Genomic DNA, 19,392 nt, shown 5'->3' on the forward strand with positions numbered 1-19,392 from the left:
GGTCGAATTCTCAGATTCTGCTCTGCAGCCCCCGCTGTGAGAAAGCACATCTGGGTTGCAGAGCACTCGCAGATAGAACGGCCTTAATGTGGAATGCCCTTCCTGGGAACCTTCGCCAGGCCAAATCAGAGATCTGTTTCAGAAAGGCCTTGAAGACGCAGCTCTTCAAGGCCTACCTTTGGCAATCCTGTGCACCATGGTGTTAACCAGATCAAGTTTGCCCACAGCCTTCATTCTGTTGCTGAGGAGCGTGCTGGCTTCCATTGTGGAGGTCTCAGAGTGCTGAGCTCATACTGGGTCGGCGAAAACTCCACCTACAAGTTCTTCGAAGAGGTTCTGATTGATACCTTCCACAAAGCCATCGGATGCAACCCAGAGATCCAATGGATCACCAAAGCAGTCCACAAGCACAGGGAGATGCGTGGGCTCACTTCAGCTGGCAAGAAGAGCCGTGGTTTGGGCAAGGGACACAAGTTCCACCTTACCATTGGAGGCTCACGTCGTGCTGCCTGGAGGAGACGCAACACCCTTCAGCTCCATTGTTACTGTTAAACCCTATTGTGCTTCTAAAAGATATTTCGAATAAAATTGGTTTTGACAGGACATAGGCTCACTAAGCAGGTGTGCCGAAGGACCTGTGGTACTACCAGGTAGGGGGCTGTGCAACCATCTCACTTATCCCCCAGCCCCAGGTACCTGAACTAATGTGCACGCGTGGAAGGCCCGCTGAAGACGGGATAACAGTTTGCTGGGGGCCCTTGTGCCCAACATGGGGACTTTGTGCCTGCTGCACTGCCAGGTGTGTAGTTAGGTCTGAGCCAATCAGGAGGATTGAGCAACACAACTAATGTCCTGGGGCGCCTCGTGAACAATCAAGTCGCCGCCTCGAGGCACTATGCGGTAACACAGAAGCATGGCCACCATGCTCAAGTAGTCACCGAATGTTGGAGTAAGCCACAATCTTTAGCTCAATGCCTAGAAGAGGGCCTTCCACAGAACCCTCCACTCCTACAGCAGCCACACTAAGAAAAATGTAGCGTGTCGCATGGAGGCACCTGTTGCTGATGAGATCTTGCTGCCATGGGAGCGCCGATTGCAGTCTCACGTAGCTACTACGAACTTAGTGAGAAACTAAACAGGCCTAGGCGCGAGAGAGTGGGAGCCAAGACTAGATCAAAAGGGGGTGAGAGGATAGGGAGAAGATTAGGAGCAGCACCCTCCGATCTGCCCCGAACGCTAAGGGGGGAACCCAGAGTCAGGGAGACCCATGAGAGGCAGGTGGAGGACAATTCTGCTAGGTCCCTAGGACACAAAGACCTGCACCTGTGAACCAGGTATTTGTGCATTATTGTGCAGTGGAATTCTGTGTGTTATAAACTACTTGTCAATTCGCACTGGTATGGACATTGATCTTATTGAGGTACAGCGGAAATTATATTGATTCTTGAGTCTGAGTAACCTCCAGATTAACGCCCCCATTCAGAATTCTGTGACTGCTCATCCTCACTACTACTGGGAGTCAAGTGCAGAAAGGACTGCACTTGGCCCAGTTTACAGAGACATAGTGAGGCAGATCCTGCAACTGCAAAAGCCCTCAACCCCTACAGTTATGGACCAGTAACCCCTGCCTGCCCCATGGACTTATAAATGGGGTCTGACATACATCCGGTCAAAGATGGGAAAAGAGAAACAGAACGTTCAGTTACAAGAATTTTTTTCTCGAAACCTTTGTTTCCAAAACGAACACAGATTCATTGATTTCTTGCCTGATTGTCTCCTTTCTAAACACTGAAGAAGGTACATAGGCATAACTAAGCAATCCCTTTTTAAAGACAAGAACAATGGCAAGGCTCTTCTGCGCACAATAAAGTTACAATAATCCCCACTCTCTCTCATTGGTCAGTATGGTGTGCTCCAAAGAACAGGGACAGCCACTTGTGTCCCTACAATAAGGACCAGATCTCTGATGCTCATATATAAAACAGGAAACAATGTCCTGAGCACCACTCTTTATATAAGTCCAATCTTTCCTCAGTTTTGATGATTTTATTCTTCAATCTTCAACTTCAACATGTGTGACTTTTTAACACTTCATGGCACTTCTTAGCCAACACGTGTTTCGTCAGACTAACGATGCTTCAGCATCTCTAACTTCCTCAGGGCTCGATATCAAGATCCTTCAACACTGTAGTCTAGCAACTTCATCAATCCTTATAATGATATTGAATATTTGATCCTTATAGTTCTTCACGTTCCACGTCTGGAACTATGTATTCAACAGAAAGAATGGTCTCTTGCCCGCGAGAGCTCGTGTTCTCCGCTCCACAAAAAAGACGGCGTTGTACATCAGCCTGAGGAAGTCAGAGATGCTGAAGCATCGTTAGTCTGACGAAACACGTGTTGGATAAGAAATGCTATGAAGTGTTAAAAAGTCACAGATGTTGAAGTTGAAGATTTAATAATAAAATCAACAAAAACTGAGGAAAGATTGGACTTCTTCTTATATAAAGAGTGGTGTTCAGGACATTGTTTTCAATCCCTTTTTAAGTCAAGATAGGCCAGCTCCCCCACACATGACCAAGAAACCATGATCGGAAGGGAGCAGTGTAAGCTACTGTGGGAGGGTGGCACTCCACGCATTGCATTGCGCAAGCTGCAATGTGGGGTTTTTGAGGGCGATCTGCCTGTCCCATATATTCAGAATTATTACAGGGCGGCCCAGTTCATTAATATTAACGGATGGGTGTTTGCGCCCCTCTCTGAACCAGCTTACCGGATTGATCGACGTGCAATGGGGGTTGGAGCATACGCTTCAATTCTATATCAAAAGAACTGAGTGAAGTCCCTACCCATGCATACACAGACTGTGGTGCGGGTTTGGCACACCGTCACGAAGGTGCTGGGATGGGAGTCACGACTGACCCAACAAATCCCGCTCTGAAGAAGTGATGCCGTGGGCGAAGTGGGAGGTCTTCAGGGATTTGTAGATGGAGCCTAATTGGCATCAACAGCCTCGGGGACATATTGAGAAGTTGGGCCATGCGGACCTTTTGCGAAATTCAGACTGAATACCAAATGACAAACGGAGATCGATTCCGTTACCTGCAATTGAGACATGCTATGCATTATGTGTCAGAGGGGGAGGTTCTACCGGAAAACTCCCTACTAGGAGACACACTATTGCCGGATCCTATGATAGATAAGGCAGTTTCTCTTACATACCGGAAAATAATGAACAATCTTCCTGACCCTCTAAGTCCGCTTAGAGAGGCATGGGAGACTGATGTGGGACTACTGGAGGATGACGACTGGCTAGAAGCGATCCAATGTCCAAGGGAGGTGGCAATACGCTTGAGGTCCAGATGAATTCAGATCCAGGTCCTACATAGGTATTTTGTTCCCAGAACGCTCAAATACAAGCTGGGTAGATGTGACACGTGTCTCTGTGCCCAGGGGTGCAGGGAGGTGGGTACGTTATTCCACACTATCTGGGCATGCCTGAAAATTCAGCGATACTGGTCTGGAATAATTGGGGCGATGTCGGAGGTAACTGGCCTGCAAGTACAACTTGACACACTGTGGCATCTGCTAGGGATCTCGGGGAAGGATAGATGGCCCGCACACACTAAAATGTGGCTCCTGCTGGCAGCAGTGATAGCAAAAAGGAACATAGCAAGACTATGGGAGTTGTCAAACACACCCAGGCTTAACTACTGGGAACAGGATCTGGACTGGTGCTGCCAGGCAAAGAAAACGGTGTACAAAAGCAGGGGATGCCCTAAGAAATGGGGAAAAAGCTGGAGCTCATGGGAAACGTACAGTAACTGATGGTGTGGAGGGTGTGGGACAAAAGGGGAGATGGGGCATTTAGATGACTTGGGCATCGCACCCACAAAGTGAAATCGATACATGGAAAAGTGTATGCCTCACTCCTGTTTTTGCCCAATAGGTTTTGCTTATTATTTACTGCCTGTACTGATGGATTGCATATATGTTTTAATAAACAGAAGTTTTTTAAAAAACGAAACCATGAGCTATTTGTCATCAATACTCGACCTTGAAGCCCTCATATCAGAGGACGGCAAGACATAAAATGTATGTATATTATCTATTACAGAAATGTTTTAAACTTCATCTAACAAGCTGGGGTTCCAAACCTGACCCCAAGAGCCAGCCACTCATCCTAGAGGAGCATTAGTCTCGGTACACCTGATAAAATGGTGTAACCCAACCAATTTCAAGCTCTGGAGCGGGAAAGAAAGAGTAAATATCCAAAAATTCGGCAATTGACAAACATTTTCATTCAACCTGCTAATACCAGTACTACAAAAGGAAGTAAAAAGTCGACCGGTATTCTCCCGTCTAGACTTTTCTTCAGTAACCAGCACATCAACCACTGAGTAACTGTTGTCAGGTAGCAAATCACGATGAGCAATAACACTGAATGGTTCAAATGATTTTCTACTCAGTAACTGAATCTCTTGCAAGTAAGATCCAACATTAAGAGATCATCAAAGACCAAAAGGAACACACCACAGTCAATTACAAGGCAGCATGCAGTTATAAACGAATACAAAAAAGGTTTGCCCCATGGTGTGAAAGTTATTCATGTTCTCTTCCACTTAAAAGGGACCGCACCTGAACCTGTGAATTGGGCATAAAATGGCTTAAACAAACTATGTACATACCTGCATGTCCTCCTTTAGAGCAGAGGTCCATTCTGTTAACTAACCCCAATTCAGAAATTAAACCACACACTATTATTCAACAGATCACTTTAGAGAGCACCCATAATATTCACCCAAAACAGCACCAGAATATGCCAAATCGTTCTCCATGAGTATACCAAACAGGACAACACCAAAAAAACGTCAAACAACTCTTTATCAACCCAGCCCAGCAACTGGTATGTTTACTAAAATAGAAGATACATAAACAATGGTAATGCCATTCAGTCCAGCTCTAAGACCATCTCTTCATCCAGATACAGTTGGACGAGCCACGTAATCCAGAACAGGCGCAGAAAACAATACCTATATCAAGTAATCACAAACTGGATCAGATTACGGTGTGTGATGGAACGTTCAGAACCAAGTGGAAAGCCACTAGACTATCAAAAGTGAAAAGGCCACACAATGGCAGAATGTACACTGTACAAATGCAAATAACAAAACACAAGATGAAGGATATAGCCCGTAAATCATCCCATTACATTTCAGAGTCAATATGGTTTAACCTTTAGATTAGTCATCCCTTGTTGAGATGTCTACATTTTGTGCCATAATTCACTGAACTCGTTGTAATACAGTACTTCCTGGTGCATGCTGTCAGCAAGCATAGAGATGTAAAACATGAAATTATATAATGGACAGCATCCACCAGAAAGAAATGTTTGGATCACATTTTGTGCTGCCACAACCAGTGAAAACCATTTAGCCTGGCCTGTAATGAAACATGCTCATCATTTATTACCGGCAAATACAGTTCCAAAAAAGATCGAATTTTGTACCAACTAAGTAACACTGTACCTACCAGATCTTTAAAGTTTCCTATCCAGACTTCGGACACGCAAATCGTACTTAATCTCCAACTTCAAAATTGTGTTACGGGTGTGGTACTCCTTCACCTGGGCCACACGCTTCCATTATACTTTCTGGGTTCTGCCCATTGGCCTATGCTGATAAGCAATGAAAATTCTAATGTCACACTTGAGCCTGCCACAAGTTTCATACTGTGAATCCCTGCTTATTAATTCCTCTTCAAACTGAAAGATGCAGCCTCTTAACCTGTGTTTATTCCCTTTTAAAGGATATTGTGTATTACCTGCTCCACTCCTTCAGTGTAGACAAGTCTAGATACTTGAAATTCTATTACAGGACCGGAGGCTTCAGATTATGCTTCTCTTTCATTTACTGTAAACTCACAGCAGCCAATAAACATACAGTTTATCAAAGTTAAACTACATTAACCATCATGCTTGGCCCAAGCCACGCCTCCTTAGCCCTACAAGAGCCCTGGTAACAGTCCCAGCTTCCTCTTTCTTTGCTGCTCACAGCAAGAGATAAGTGCTATGCTCCCATTACTCTTATGCTTATATTACTATTAGTGCTTGACAAAGCGTTTTCGATATTTATTGTATTCATTGCTTTGATTACCTCAATTCTGGTGCTTGTATGCGGCTTGGCCGTTTGATGGTTGATTTTGTTGGCAGTTTTGCAGCTTATGGAGCGACGCACTTTCGCGCTCTGAGACCCGTTTCGGGGTCGGCGGTGACAACCACGTTAGGAGCGCTGCTGCGCTCGTGTTGGAGCCTCGCTCCGTTTCTCACGCGCTTCGCGCGCCTGTACCGGCCCGCCCTGCGGGTTAATCGTTTCCTCGGCCGGGCTTCTCCGGTGCCTGAGGATAGGCGCAGGGCTCTCCCTAATCGCCCGTACGCCCGCACAGAGCCGCGAACCACACGGCAAGCGCGTGCAGCCCAAGCCACGTCCATTGGGCTATTCCTAGTAGGATTTGGACGCGGTTGGGCTGCACACGTTTTGAGCTCGTTTTCCACCGATTTCCACCGCGTTTTTAGTAAGAGCTGGTGGAGGAGACGCCTAACTGGCTGTGATCAACAGTTGCCTTCTTTAAGAGTGTGCACACGCTCTATATATAGATTTTACTCGGCTCTGACGCCCACTGGGCTGCAATAATATTATACAGCTTTGCTGAGGGGGTCTGGTACAGGACATTGGTGTATATTTAGTGTGCAGTGGGGCTGACCCCCCCTTACTCCCCTAGTGCCTACCTCTTCTGTGGTGTATCCACCCACTGTGATATAGGATGGAGGACTGGGTGTATTTTGATGAGGAGGCAGGGGAAGAGGTCTATGAGGAGCAGCCAGCTGCTGCAGTGGAGGATAAAATTGTGGAGGCCTTGGACGCTTCGGTGCAGGCCTCAGTCAACAAGGCTGTCGAGAGCACAGTGCCTTCTACTGTGCATCAAGCATTGGCGAAGGCTCTTAAGCCTATTACGAAACAGTTAGAGAATTTTGCTAAACGGCATGGCTTCACTAAGGACAAGCACGCTAAGAATACTCCACCAGCTACGCAGGCAGGCAGCAGTGACCAATGGCCACATTCAAGTGCTTTACAATCCCTACTGGCATCAGGGCAAGCACAGGCTTTGCAATCCCTACCGACATCGGAGCAAGACCATGGCTACTCTACAGGAGCCAAAGCCAAGAGCAAACAAAATTATGCAGAGACTGACACTACCACCACGACTGGTACAGATACCACGGATACGGACGAAGAGGCTCCGCCGAAGAAGAAGGCAAAAAAGACCACACCTTCGGCGTCCGCCCCGGTTGTTACTACTCCTTTTACGTTCAATCCCACGGAAATAGTCCTTCCCAGATCATCTGACTGGGTTCCAGCCACAGCCGTGGCAGATTACCTACAGGAAAACCTCAGGAAAGGTTTTGACAAAGAAGTGCGTAATCGTCTACGCTCGGAATGCCCTTGACCGGACCTTGCCCACAAGGTGGCAGAGACCCCGGAGATCGACGTTAGCCTTTTAACCTTTTTGAAAATGTTCGCGTAAGACCCTAAAAAAGGCATCGACCGCGCCTGGCGCGGCTGCCAGGATAAAATGCTGGACGTGGTGGGTCCTTTGGCGAAGATCCTTGAAATGGCCCTTCAAGCCAAGGAATCCAACGTTCCCGTGGACCCGGATATCCTGGCTGGATGGACCCAGCGGGCCATCTGTTTATTAGGCAACGCTAATTGCGCGCTATCCACTGAACGACGCAAGTCACTACTTATGCGAATGGACTCAAACCTGACTGAATTAGCATCGGCGGAACCAGGCCCTTTAGCCGAAGGTAACTTGTTTGGAGATCGCTTTGTGAAGGATGTCTCCAAATATGTGGGGACCTTCACATCGCTCGACAAGGCTCAATCTGGAATCAAACGAGTGTTCCACCATCAGGTTTTCAACAGGGCCGGACGAGGTCGGGGACGCTCGCCTGGCCGCTTCGCCAACCAAGGTCCTCCCAGAGGCGATTTTGGTAGAGGTCGAGGAGACTGGGACTCTACCAGAGGTGGTACTTTCTACCCCACAAGAGGCAGATTCCACAGAGGCAATTTCCGAAGAGGTGGCAACAGAGCAGGCTTCCACGCCCAGAACTCTTCAGGTGAGCACAGTCGATTGTTTTCCCTTTCCACTGGGGGGTCGCACAAAACACTTTTTTCACAATTGGGCTCTTCTGACCCAGGATGCATGGGTCTTACAAACTGTACGGGGTTTTCAGCTAGAATTCTACCATACTCCTACACAGACAACAGGTCCGAGGACTCTCCTTTTTTCCCAACAAGAGAGAGCCTTTATAGACAACGAGATAGAAGAATTGCTTCACAAACAGGCTATAGCGGTGTGCGATCACGACCCGCACGGGTTTTGCAGCAATATCTTCCTAGTTCAGAAGAAGGGAGGAGGTCACAGACTTGTGTTGAATTTAAGGGAATTCAATTACTTCCTAGTATACAATCATTTCAAGATGGAGGGCATCCATCTGTTGGCAGATCTGCTCCGGCAGGGCGACTGGTTGGTCCGTTTGGATCTCAAGGACGCCTACCTATCTATTCCCATCTACCCTCCCCATCGCCGATTCCTGCAGTTTCAGTGGATCGGACGATGGTTCGAATACTCGGCCCTTCCTTTCGGGCTTTCCTCGGCTCCTTGGTGTTTCACCAAGGTGATGAAGCCGGTGGTCTCCCGCCTTCGGGAACAGGGCATACGATTGATAATCTACCTGGACGGCATCCTGATCATGGCTCAAAGCCCGGATCTAATGTCGCAGCATCTGCAGACAACGATGTCGTTGCTCCAGAATCTGGGATTTGTCATAAATCAGACAAAGTCCGCTTTGATTCCGTCACAAACGACGGACTTTCTGGGGTTTGTGATCAGCTCACTGACGGCTCAGTTGAGCCTTCCGAAGTCGAAACTGAAAGATATAAAGAAGGAAATCAGTTCTCTTCTCAACAAGCAGATGGTATCTCTCAGGACGGTCGCCAGGATAGTAGGTCTATTGGCGTCGTCAGTACAGGCGATTTTTCCAGGGTCTCTTCACTACAGAGCCCTGCAGAGACTAAAAATACAGCACCTCCAGAGGGGGCTAGCATACTCGGATCTGGTGCCGTTGTCACAAGAGGTAAGGGACGAGATGCAATGGTGGTTGCACCAGGTGAAGGCTTGGAACGGCAGAGCCATTTTTGGTTCTCTTCCCGAAGTGGTCATAGAATCCGACGCCAGCCGTTGGGGCTGGGGGGCGCGCTGTGGCGCGGTTTCCACAGGAGGACGATGGTCCCCTCAGGAGCTAGAGTTACACATAAATTGCTTGGAACTTCTAGCAGGATCCTTCGCTATCAGAACTCTCTCACCGCATCGGACGTCATGTTGCATTCTTCTCAGAATGGACAACGTCTCGGCGGTTCGCTATATAAACAAGTTGGGAGGGACGAGATCGTCCATGCTAGTACAGGTCGCCAAGGAATTTTGGCAATATTGCCTCAACCGTCAGATCACGGTTATTGCAGAATACATACCGGGGCAGTCCAATGTGGTAGCGGACTGGAACTCGAGACACCTGAGGGATTACAGCGATTGGCAGCTGCTTCCTCAGATGTTTCAATGGCTGCAGGACCTCTGGGGTCCTTGCCAGATCGACTTGTTTGCATCCAGGCTCAACAGCCAGCTACCCAAGTTCTTCAGCTGGAGGCCGGACCCAGCAGCGGCGGCAACGGATGCATTTCTACAGGACTGGACGGGGGCGTTGAACTACGCGTTTCCCCCCTTTCTTCTCATCCCACGAGTGGCGTCATACATTCTCAAGCAGAAAGCGGAGGTGATCTTAGTGACACCTCTGTGGAAGTCGCAACTGTGGTTCCCGACTTTGTTGGGGATGTGCAGCGATCTTCCCAGGATGTTGCCCTGGTCAGAGTCCATTCTCCTGGGACCTCTACGGGAACAACATCCGTTGATCCTGTCACGTCGTCTAATGTTGATGGCATGGAGGCTTTCAGGCAACAGTGGAGTTTGCCTGGAGTTTCAGGAACGGCTAATGAATTCATCAGACAGGCTTGGGCCCCTTCCACGAGAAAACGGTATTCTTCAGCCTGGAAGGGATGGTTATGTTGGTGCGTGGAACGGGACCTGGATCCCGTGGGGGCAGGCCTTTCACACATTGTGAATTTTCTGTCTGAAAAGGCGACCAGTGGTTTAGCCTATAGATCGGTGAACAACTTCCGATCTGCCATTTCTGCGGGTCATTCCCACATTGATGGGAAACCTGTGGGAGTTCACCCCTTTGTGTGCAAACTCCTCAAAGGGATTTGTGTTGCGAATCCTCCCAAACCCAAGTATTCTGGGCTATGGGATGTTTCTTTGGTCATCAAGCTACTTGATAGCTGGCCTTCTAATGACTCGCTTTCTAGGAAGCAGTTATCGGCCAAACTCGCTATGCTTTTATGTTTGTCATCGTGCAGGAGATCTTCGGATGTGCGGGCACTGGACCTTGCAGGTAGAGTATTCGTTCCTTGAGACCGACTGGGGTTACGCAACTTTTAATTGCGGTTCAGAAACCCTTTAAACTGGTGTCTTCGGCCACCATTGCCAGATGGCTCAAGTTTGTCATGAAAGAGTCGGGTGTTGATGTTCAACTGTTTGGGGCGCACTCTGTGAGGGGTGCTATGGCTTCTAAGTCATATTTATTGGGAGCGAATATTCAGGATTTTATGCATTGTGCTGATTTGTCGTCTGAGTCGACATTTAAACATTTCTACTATAAGCCGGTGGGAGATATTTCTTCTGTTGTATTTGATTCAGCGTTAAACTAGCATAATCTGAAGCCTCCGGTCCTGTAATAGAATCAAAAATTAGCTAGCATTCGCGCCAAGAATTTTCAATTCTATTAAGGACACGGAGGCGAGGATTATCCCACCCGGCTATGTCATGTTATGATCATGCTTACCCACCCGTTGTTATGATTGACTGTTTATACAGGCATTACGGGTTCTTTATCTTTGTTCTAGGTTCTGACAAGAAAAGGGAGTGACGTCTCTTCTATTGAAGATTGCAGTTGGAACGCTGTTCCCCACTATCTCACGTTGGAGATTTTCTGAAGTTGGAAGTGATTCCGGGTTATTCCACGTTGGAGTTTTGATAAGACTTTTATACTGAACTTATGTTGCATGTTCGTGCAAAGAAAGAGGAAGCTGGGACTGTTACCAGGGCTCTTGTAGGGCTAAGGAGGCATGGCTTGGGCCAAGCTTGATGGTTAATGTAGTTTAACTTTGATAAACTGTATGTTTATTGGCTGCTGTGAGTTTACAGTAAATGAAAGAGAAGCATAATCCTCGCCTCCGTGTCCTTAATAGAATTGAACATTCTTGGCGCGAATGCTAGCTAATTTTTGATTCTCCTCAAAGCATCTGCAGTTAATTTCTGGCTGTCTGTTGCAGCACTATCTACAGCCTGTGTGCATCCTATCGGAGATTTGGGGACCAAGATTTAGACAATACTTCAGGCGATGTCCCTGTACCACCACAATAGACTGGGAGAGGCTCATGGACTGGAAACAAAACTGGACAGAATACAAAATATCAGATAAACCCTGCATGTCTTGGTAAAGTTACCAGCATAATACAAAAAATTGGCGAGGAAAATCGACATTTGACAAAATTAAAATGTGTAATTTATGGAGTCTTTTTACCAACTCAAGTGGTGGGATGGATACAGGCTAAAAGCCATTTAAGAAAGGAGGCCAATTATGCAAGAGCTCGGTCACATGAGCATAACTGTTAGGTTATGCCAGCTGTAACCATCACCAGCAATTTTTCATATTAGATCAAACCATCCTCGAACAGCCTGAAATCTGGTTTTATCCTCAAAAACAATTTCAAGGGCGGATGTTTCGCAAATATCTGGAAAGGTAGGGAATCTGTACAATAGGCCAGTAATCAATTGGTTGTCTGTAATCTAGAATGACTATCAAGAACGGTATTAGAACTGCTTCCTTAAAGAGCTGTGTGACAATATGAGAATATAGTGAGTCGCCAATAATGTTATCAAAATCTTCACACATCAAGGAACCTACTGCTTCATTATACTACCAAGGAAAATATTACACCATGAACAGGAGGGTCAGCATGCTAGTACATACCCTCTTAAATTATTTCCACCTGGGACTCCATATATAAAGGAAGAACTAAAAATGTTCATCAAAAATCAAAAACATACAAATTACCCCCATGAGCAAATACAGGCAAAGATAATCACGGCCAACTTTCACAATTCAAGACACATGGTGGATATTATCAATGCCTTCCTCTATCAGACATATTCCCAACTTCAATGAAGTTCAACCAAATCGCTCCAATTTCCTAAATGTTTAATATTAACCCTATCCAAACGCCAAACTACAGACCATTTGTGAACCTTCCATGGCTTGGAAAAACAACTAAAAAACAGTTGCCAACCAACTAAGTTTATCATCACAAATAACAACATGCTGGCTATCCACCAGCCAAAATTCAGAGTCAGCTTCATCACTGAAATGGCAACCTTGTAGGTGCTGGATGACGTCCATATTGTGAACAAAGGAGACTCATGCTTGATTGTGCTGGTTGCTCCATTGGCTGCCTCGGTTTCAATCAACAATGGAAGGCTACTAAAGACTCAAACACTGCATCAGTTCAGACAGTTAAGTCACTTCATTTTTTTCTGACAAACAGATCTCAAATAATAATTATCAGGTTCTTCAGCCACGGCCAAAACGGTATACAGTTTTCCTCAGAGGTCAACCCTAGCACTAACACTATTTAATATTTACATGTGGAAATAAGCTTAATCCTAAATATAACAGGGCAGACCTGCACTAATATGCCGACAGCACAGAGATGTAGCTAAAAACATCACCAATTGACATATTAAGTAATTGTATATCCCAATTATAACTGCTGATGAGGGATAACTTACTTCTTCTAAACTCCCAAGAAACTGAATTCCTTCACCTCTCAACGTCAATAAGAAGTAAATTTAACTACAGTCTTTACCAAGTTCCCCACAATACACTTCACCTCCTAAACTCTTTTTTGAATTCCCCATTCCAGAACAAGATTCGGGATCAGTTAGGTAGGTACCAGAATATTATTCTAATGTCTAACTATACAGTGAGCAAAATTACAGCTAGCCCAATAAAGGTCATTCGCCTCAGCTAAGTGAAGGTGCAAGCAATAAAACCACATAATTGATTGTTAAATACCCTCCGAATGTTTTTATTCCATGTTCACTTCACCTTGAAACGATGCTCCGTTATATAAAAGGTTGCATTATGAGGCGGGGGGTCAACCTGAAAAGGTAACTCTGCATCACAAGTGGATTATACAGTACAGTTAATAATTGCTGGTAAATCGTGTAATACCAAAAAAAAGCACATCATTCTGGAAATGTGAACTCTGAATCAAATCTTCCTTTGTTTTGCCAAAGAACAGGAATCTGTCTCCCAGAAAACACAGACTTGCGCGTACACTTCTAGCAGCGCACAAAACCCTCACAGGTATCTCTTCTCAGTCCCATGCTTCTCAACTATGGCTCCTCTCTAAGGTCTCAGAAGAGATCTTTCTTTAAGTATTATCGAATGTGCAAATGTGAGTCAGCCTATTATGTATTGATAAATCGAGCCACTATCCATGTGACATGATTCAGTCTAAAATTGAATTTAATAAACAAATATAAATAGACCAAGGCCCATTCCGTCTGTGTGAAATATTACAGTGCGGTTGCTGCACATGCTTGTGAGCTCTTTTGCCTTACTACTGCCCAACAGAATCACTCCCCTTGACCTATTCTTGCACGCGTCATGATATATACTCCCACAAGCCAACTATCACAATCTCAAAAGTTAAAACCTTTAGGTATAGTTCATCCAAAATTTCTAGTATCCACTGCCCTACACAACATTTCAAGCCTGTGCAAACAGGCCATTTACTAACTTCCACAATCCATGGGCACATGTCCGCTCTAACATCTCTCCCACTCAATGCACAAACTGAACTCTACCCTTAAAGTCCAACTGCATCCTCTCCAAGGACCAAATCTTCAGACCCAGCCCTAGACTAACATTCCCTCCATAATGACTGTCAGAACACAAGCGATTTATTTTTGCCCATATATCGCCCACTGTTGGACCAAGATTAATTGTGATCCCACAAATGTAGCCCTTCTCACTCTGTCAGACCTACTGACTTAGACTATGCTACATGGTGAACTCCATCACTAGTAAAACAAGCCAGCTCCGCAACTTCACCTAACATGCATCGAATCCTATACACACTGTGGAACATGATCCAGGAGAACTAGACCGGCAGACAAAACCTCTCGGTCCCCCTTCAAAATATGCCAGGCCAAATCGCAAAGGTGAACCTTATGCGCCTTAGAAGACTGACAGATCAGCCAGGTCAACAATGAAATACCTCCAGGAGATAACCATAAATATACTGCGTAATCTAGTGCTAGCCACACTGCTGACCGAGTCCTGCTCACATTTTCAGACCCCTGAACCTATCCCAACATCTCCTCCTGGGCCACAGCTAGAATTAGTGTACAACTACAGACCTAATCATGTCCCATTTGCTAGATACACAATAAGGCTCTCAACACATAAGGCCCTGCCCCAACTGTCAGACCAAAAGCATGGCCCTGCCCTCATTGTCAGACAGACATGGCAAAACCCCAGAGCTAAATTGATAAGCCTGGAACAGTCCCTCCCTGTCAAACCTAAATGCCAATTCCAAGCTCTGCTTCCACTGTCAAACGCGCAGACATTGCCATGTTCCCACTGTCAAACATTAAGCTCTAGTCTAGCCACACCACCCTACCGGGGCTAAAACCTCCAATGTCAGACTCGCAATCACACGGCACCCACAGCAATAGACATTGCTCTTCTCCTGTCAGAACACCACTGTCAGGGCCACAGCACTAACCCTGACCCCACCGTCAATCCCATTTATTCTTCTCAACTAGTAGCCTAGTGGCTCCGCGCAATGTGGTTTTCCTGAATAAACTAGTAACTATCAGATACATAACACAACTGTTGAGGTAAAACTCGCATTTGTACATCGGTACTGACCTCAGTGTCTCCTTGCACTCAAAGGGTCTTCTCGTTTTCCTATTACTTAAGTATGACTATGCGATCCCATTTTACATTCTTCCTTTTGAGTCTCTCCTCCATATCACCACTCCCTTACCTTTCCTTACTTGAACCCCACATCATCCACTGACCACCTTTATCCGAGCCTTCCGCCCTACTCTCTATGTATTATCAAGAAAGAGTTAGCACCCACCCATACGTAGTATTTATATGAGAACTTTCACTGAACCTACACCCCTTGTTCACTGTAACCGTCTTATGCACAATTGCATCTCTACTCCTCCCCACTGCAGCCCCAGCTCAATTCCTCGCAGTATCCCCAGACCCGCCACTTCACTGAAACCGCCGTTCACTCTGTCCACTCATTCTTACTATTCGGGGTTCATGGCTTCTCCTCAGGCGGCTCCTCCGATGTTCAGGCTACTGCTGCTCCTGTGGCTACTTCCGGTCTCTGACACTCCTCAGGCGACACATCCGGTCTCTGACGACACATCCACCTTCCGGAGGCGGCTGATCCGGGATGGGCCGCTTCCGGTGAGAGACCCGAGCCACTTCAAGTTCCAAGCACCCAGTCAGCCTTCCGGAGAGTGTCTCATCGTAGTAGACAGAGGAGAAACATTGCAACCCGGGAGCGTAGCATTACGTAATGCGGCGACCATCTTTGTATGGGACAACACATCTAGTCTATGTGCCTGACCCTGGCAACAGACGGTGTAATTATAACGAGTTACGATCCGGACATGTTACATTTGAACGACTTCTCACAGAAACTGTCTCGAGCATACCCCGTCTTAAATTTACAATTCAATTAAAGGACCCGGAGGCGAGGATTATGTTTCTCTTTCTTCCTTGTTTATTATCACCCTTTTCACAGCAGCCAATCAAAATAAACATTTTAAATAAAAAAAAAACTACTATGCCCATGATCCTCTCCTCACATGATGCTCTTGATAACTTACAAGTCCTTTTCACTGTATTCGTGTAGTTTTCTTTGCAACGTTGTCAAATGATACGTTGTCAAATGATAAAATAACATTTACACTCAACAAGGAAAGAACATCGTAGCCCTATGAAAGAACAAGCATTTGCAATGCAATAGGTCTCGCATTAGGAAAGTTAGAGGTATCAGTATTGTAAATGACAATTTTTTTATTTATGTGTTGGTTTTGAAAATAGCGAAATTAATAGCTTTGTCATTTACAATGCCAATAGTTTTAACTTTTGCAAACGTGACACCTATAGCATTTGTAATGCAATATGTGTTGTATTTACATGACTTAGATGTATTAATATTACAAATAACAATGGGTTTTATTTTTTATAATACTTAATACTTAAATAAAATTTATTGTAATTTATAATAGCAATAGCTTAAACTTTTGTAAATAACTTTTGGGAAGATTATGTTCAGTGTATTTTATTGTGATGAAAATCCAAGAACAGAAGTGAAATATTAACATCTTTTTGTGACATTGAGTGGTGCTATGGCGTTGTGGGGTGCTGTGACATTCAGTGGCGCTGAGTGATTCAGTGGCACTGAGTGGTGCTGTGGCGTTGAGTGTTGCTGTGGTGTTGAATTGGGCTGTGGTGTTGAATGGTGCTGTGGTGTTGAGTGGTGCTGTGGTGCTGTGGTGTTGAGTGGTGCTGTTTTGTTGAGCGGTGCTGTTTTGTTGAGCGGTGCTGAAGTGTTGAGGGGTGCTGTGGTGTTGAGTGGTGCTGTGGTGTTGAGTGGTGCTGTAGTGTTGAGCGGTGCTGTAGTGTTGAGTGGTGCTGTGGTGTTGAGTGGTGCTGTGGTGTTGAGTGGTGCTGTGGTGTTGAGTGGTGCTGTTTTGTTGAGCGGTGCTGTTTTGTTGAGCGGTGCTGAAGTGTTGAGGGGTGCTGTGGTGTTGAGTGGTGCTGTGGTGTTGAGTGGTGCTGAGGGGTGCTGTGGTGTTGAGGGGTGCTGTGGTGTTGAGTGGTGCTGTGGTGTTGAGGGGTGCTGTGGTGTTGAGTGGTGCTGTGGTGTGAGGAGAGGTAATACGGGGGCAAAATGGAAGGCTTTGGGAGTAAATGGAAAGGGAGAGTGGCGAGTAGAGGAGATGTTTCAATAAAAGACACATATCCTTGCAATACACTTGAAAACGTGTTACTCAGAAAGAAGCAGCACCACTGCATGCCCTTGAAGAGTGTAGGTGATACTTGTTGCTAGATTTTCACATTTAGTTGGAGAAATCATAAGATCGTTGAGTCAATGTTGATAAGAAATGTGAGAGAGCGCAAACTGACCTAAATGTATGAGTGCATCACACTTACCTGTAGTAAGCACAAATCATGAGGAGAAATGCCATGAGTGCTAGTAGTATCTGCAATTATATTCTGAATGTATAGCTAATGTAGAGATTTAAGTAGAAGTGGAACTAATACAGAAATGTGTGACACTATATGATTTTATTAGATGTGATTATTCCTGAATCCATGTCGTGTAGCCGCTAAAATGTAAGATGGCATGTGGTTAAACGCAGAATGTGGTAGGCCTCAGGGCCAGAGCTAGAAGGTGTTTCTTTTCACGACATAGATTGAACTAATGTTTTGGTCATTGCATTAATGGGCCATGATTTATAGATGTGTTTACTGAATAATAGAATAAGAGTATTAACATGCTTTAATTAATGAAGAAGTTGAATGCTATAATCATTATGAGAAATGTTGTAGGCCTGAAATGTTTTAACATTGATTTACACGTACATGTCTGGACCGAGAAATGTTGCGAACCTTTTTGGAAGTCTATGAGAGTTGGGTTCTTGGCTGCAGATGTCTGTCTGCAAGAGAAAAGGGAGGATCCGATTATAAATAATATGAATAGAGGTCTGTTCAGTAGACGGCCCAGACATGGAGGAGGGTTCCGGAATGTTTTAAGGGGTATCAGCGGGCCGGAGAAGAGTCTGAGAAGCAAGGTCAACTCCAACGTATGAGGCCCAATACAAAGCAGCATGGAAAAAGCCAGAAGCTACACCACGTGAGGGGCGTCTCACGAGGGGCGTCTCATATGTTGTTGACTGTTTTGTATTAGGGACAGCACCCCTGGGTGAAGTTAGAGCAGATGCCTGAGGACCCTTTAGAGAGCGGATGGGTAGGCAGAGAGGGGTCATGACTGGAGAACTATAGGTTTTCACCAAGAGACTAAGAGTGAGTGACTTCCCTTGGGGGTCATTCACTGCTGACACCTTTTGTTAGGTTGAGACTTGGTTAAGTAGGGATACCATCTAGAGCAGGGTAGGGACAGCCTAACCTGTGTGTTTTCCTCCAACTTAAATGAAGGAGAGATCTCAATATGCGTCAATGCTGATAGCTTTATTATTCTTAGAACTTGTGCTGGTAATTTCCGTTGCTCGTCTGAGGGCTTTCAGAGAGCACATGTATGTAGTTGGACCTGTGTATCTCGTGAATCTCATTCTGAGATGCCTGTATTTGCAGCTTATCCTAACCTTACAATAAACTTTTGAAAGCTAGAAGTTGTTTGTGATCTTTTGGAGCGGAGTCCTTTATTGGGTGAACTAACTTGGTAAGAGAGGCACTTTCTTCCTTCAATGACAGGCAACAAAGGTTCAGTCGACCAGATCGGGGTTTAGATCAATAGTGATAAGGTATCGATCAAAATCTCGCCCTTCCAGTTGGTAGCTATAGAGGATGGTTGCCTTCTTGAGGACGGTGACCTAGGCCAGGTTAGCTTACCCCAAGGCCCCTAGAGATCGATGATCGGAAGAATCGCCCGCCGAAGAAGATCCGGATGACGTGAGACAGAAAAAGCAGCAGTATCGGTCGAGAGTGAGTATAAAGGGTCATGCGTGTTAGATTGCGGTGTTTTTGTATTGTATCTATGTTGTAATGTCTGGCGGAGTTGAATGTCTGTAGAGTGACTGTGGAACAGGTTGTGAGCGCGCGCAACCGGTGGAAATCTTAAGTTCAAGGAGAGCTTAAGTGGTTCGGGTGTATCGGACACCCAGAGTAATTGTCAAATAGTGTGAAGGGGGTCATGAGGTACCATTGATCACCCGAAAGACCGAGATAGGGGGAACGTAAGAGTGAGTGCGTGAGTAACGGACGCTGGTCGGAGGTTACTGTGTGTGTAAGCAACCTATCAAAGAGACGATAGACATTTCGTCAGTTGTGTTGACAATTACATATAGACTGTGGACGTACAGTCGAGGGAAGTGACCGCT

General features: G+C 45.7%; 1 protein-coding gene across 1 annotated transcript in view; it reads right to left on the reverse strand.

Moving 5' to 3' along the window:
* The window catches only part of RAB1B (RAB1B, member RAS oncogene family), a 140,571-nt gene extending 124,768 nt beyond the window's left edge, over nucleotides 1–15,803 (reverse strand). The window contains exon 1 of the mRNA XM_078660750.1: nucleotides 15,566–15,803. Within this exon, the coding sequence (XP_078516876.1) occupies nucleotides 15,566–15,579 (14 nt within the window). The 5' untranslated portion in view covers nucleotides 15,580–15,803. The remainder of the gene's footprint in view (nucleotides 1–15,565) is intronic.
* Between the last annotated feature and the right edge of the window lie 3,589 nt (nucleotides 15,804–19,392).

The sequence above is a fragment of the Lissotriton helveticus genome, chromosome 9 (assembly GCF_964261635.1).
Source record: "Lissotriton helveticus chromosome 9, aLisHel1.1, whole genome shotgun sequence".
Classification (NCBI taxonomy): Eukaryota; Metazoa; Chordata; class Amphibia; order Caudata; family Salamandridae; genus Lissotriton; species Lissotriton helveticus.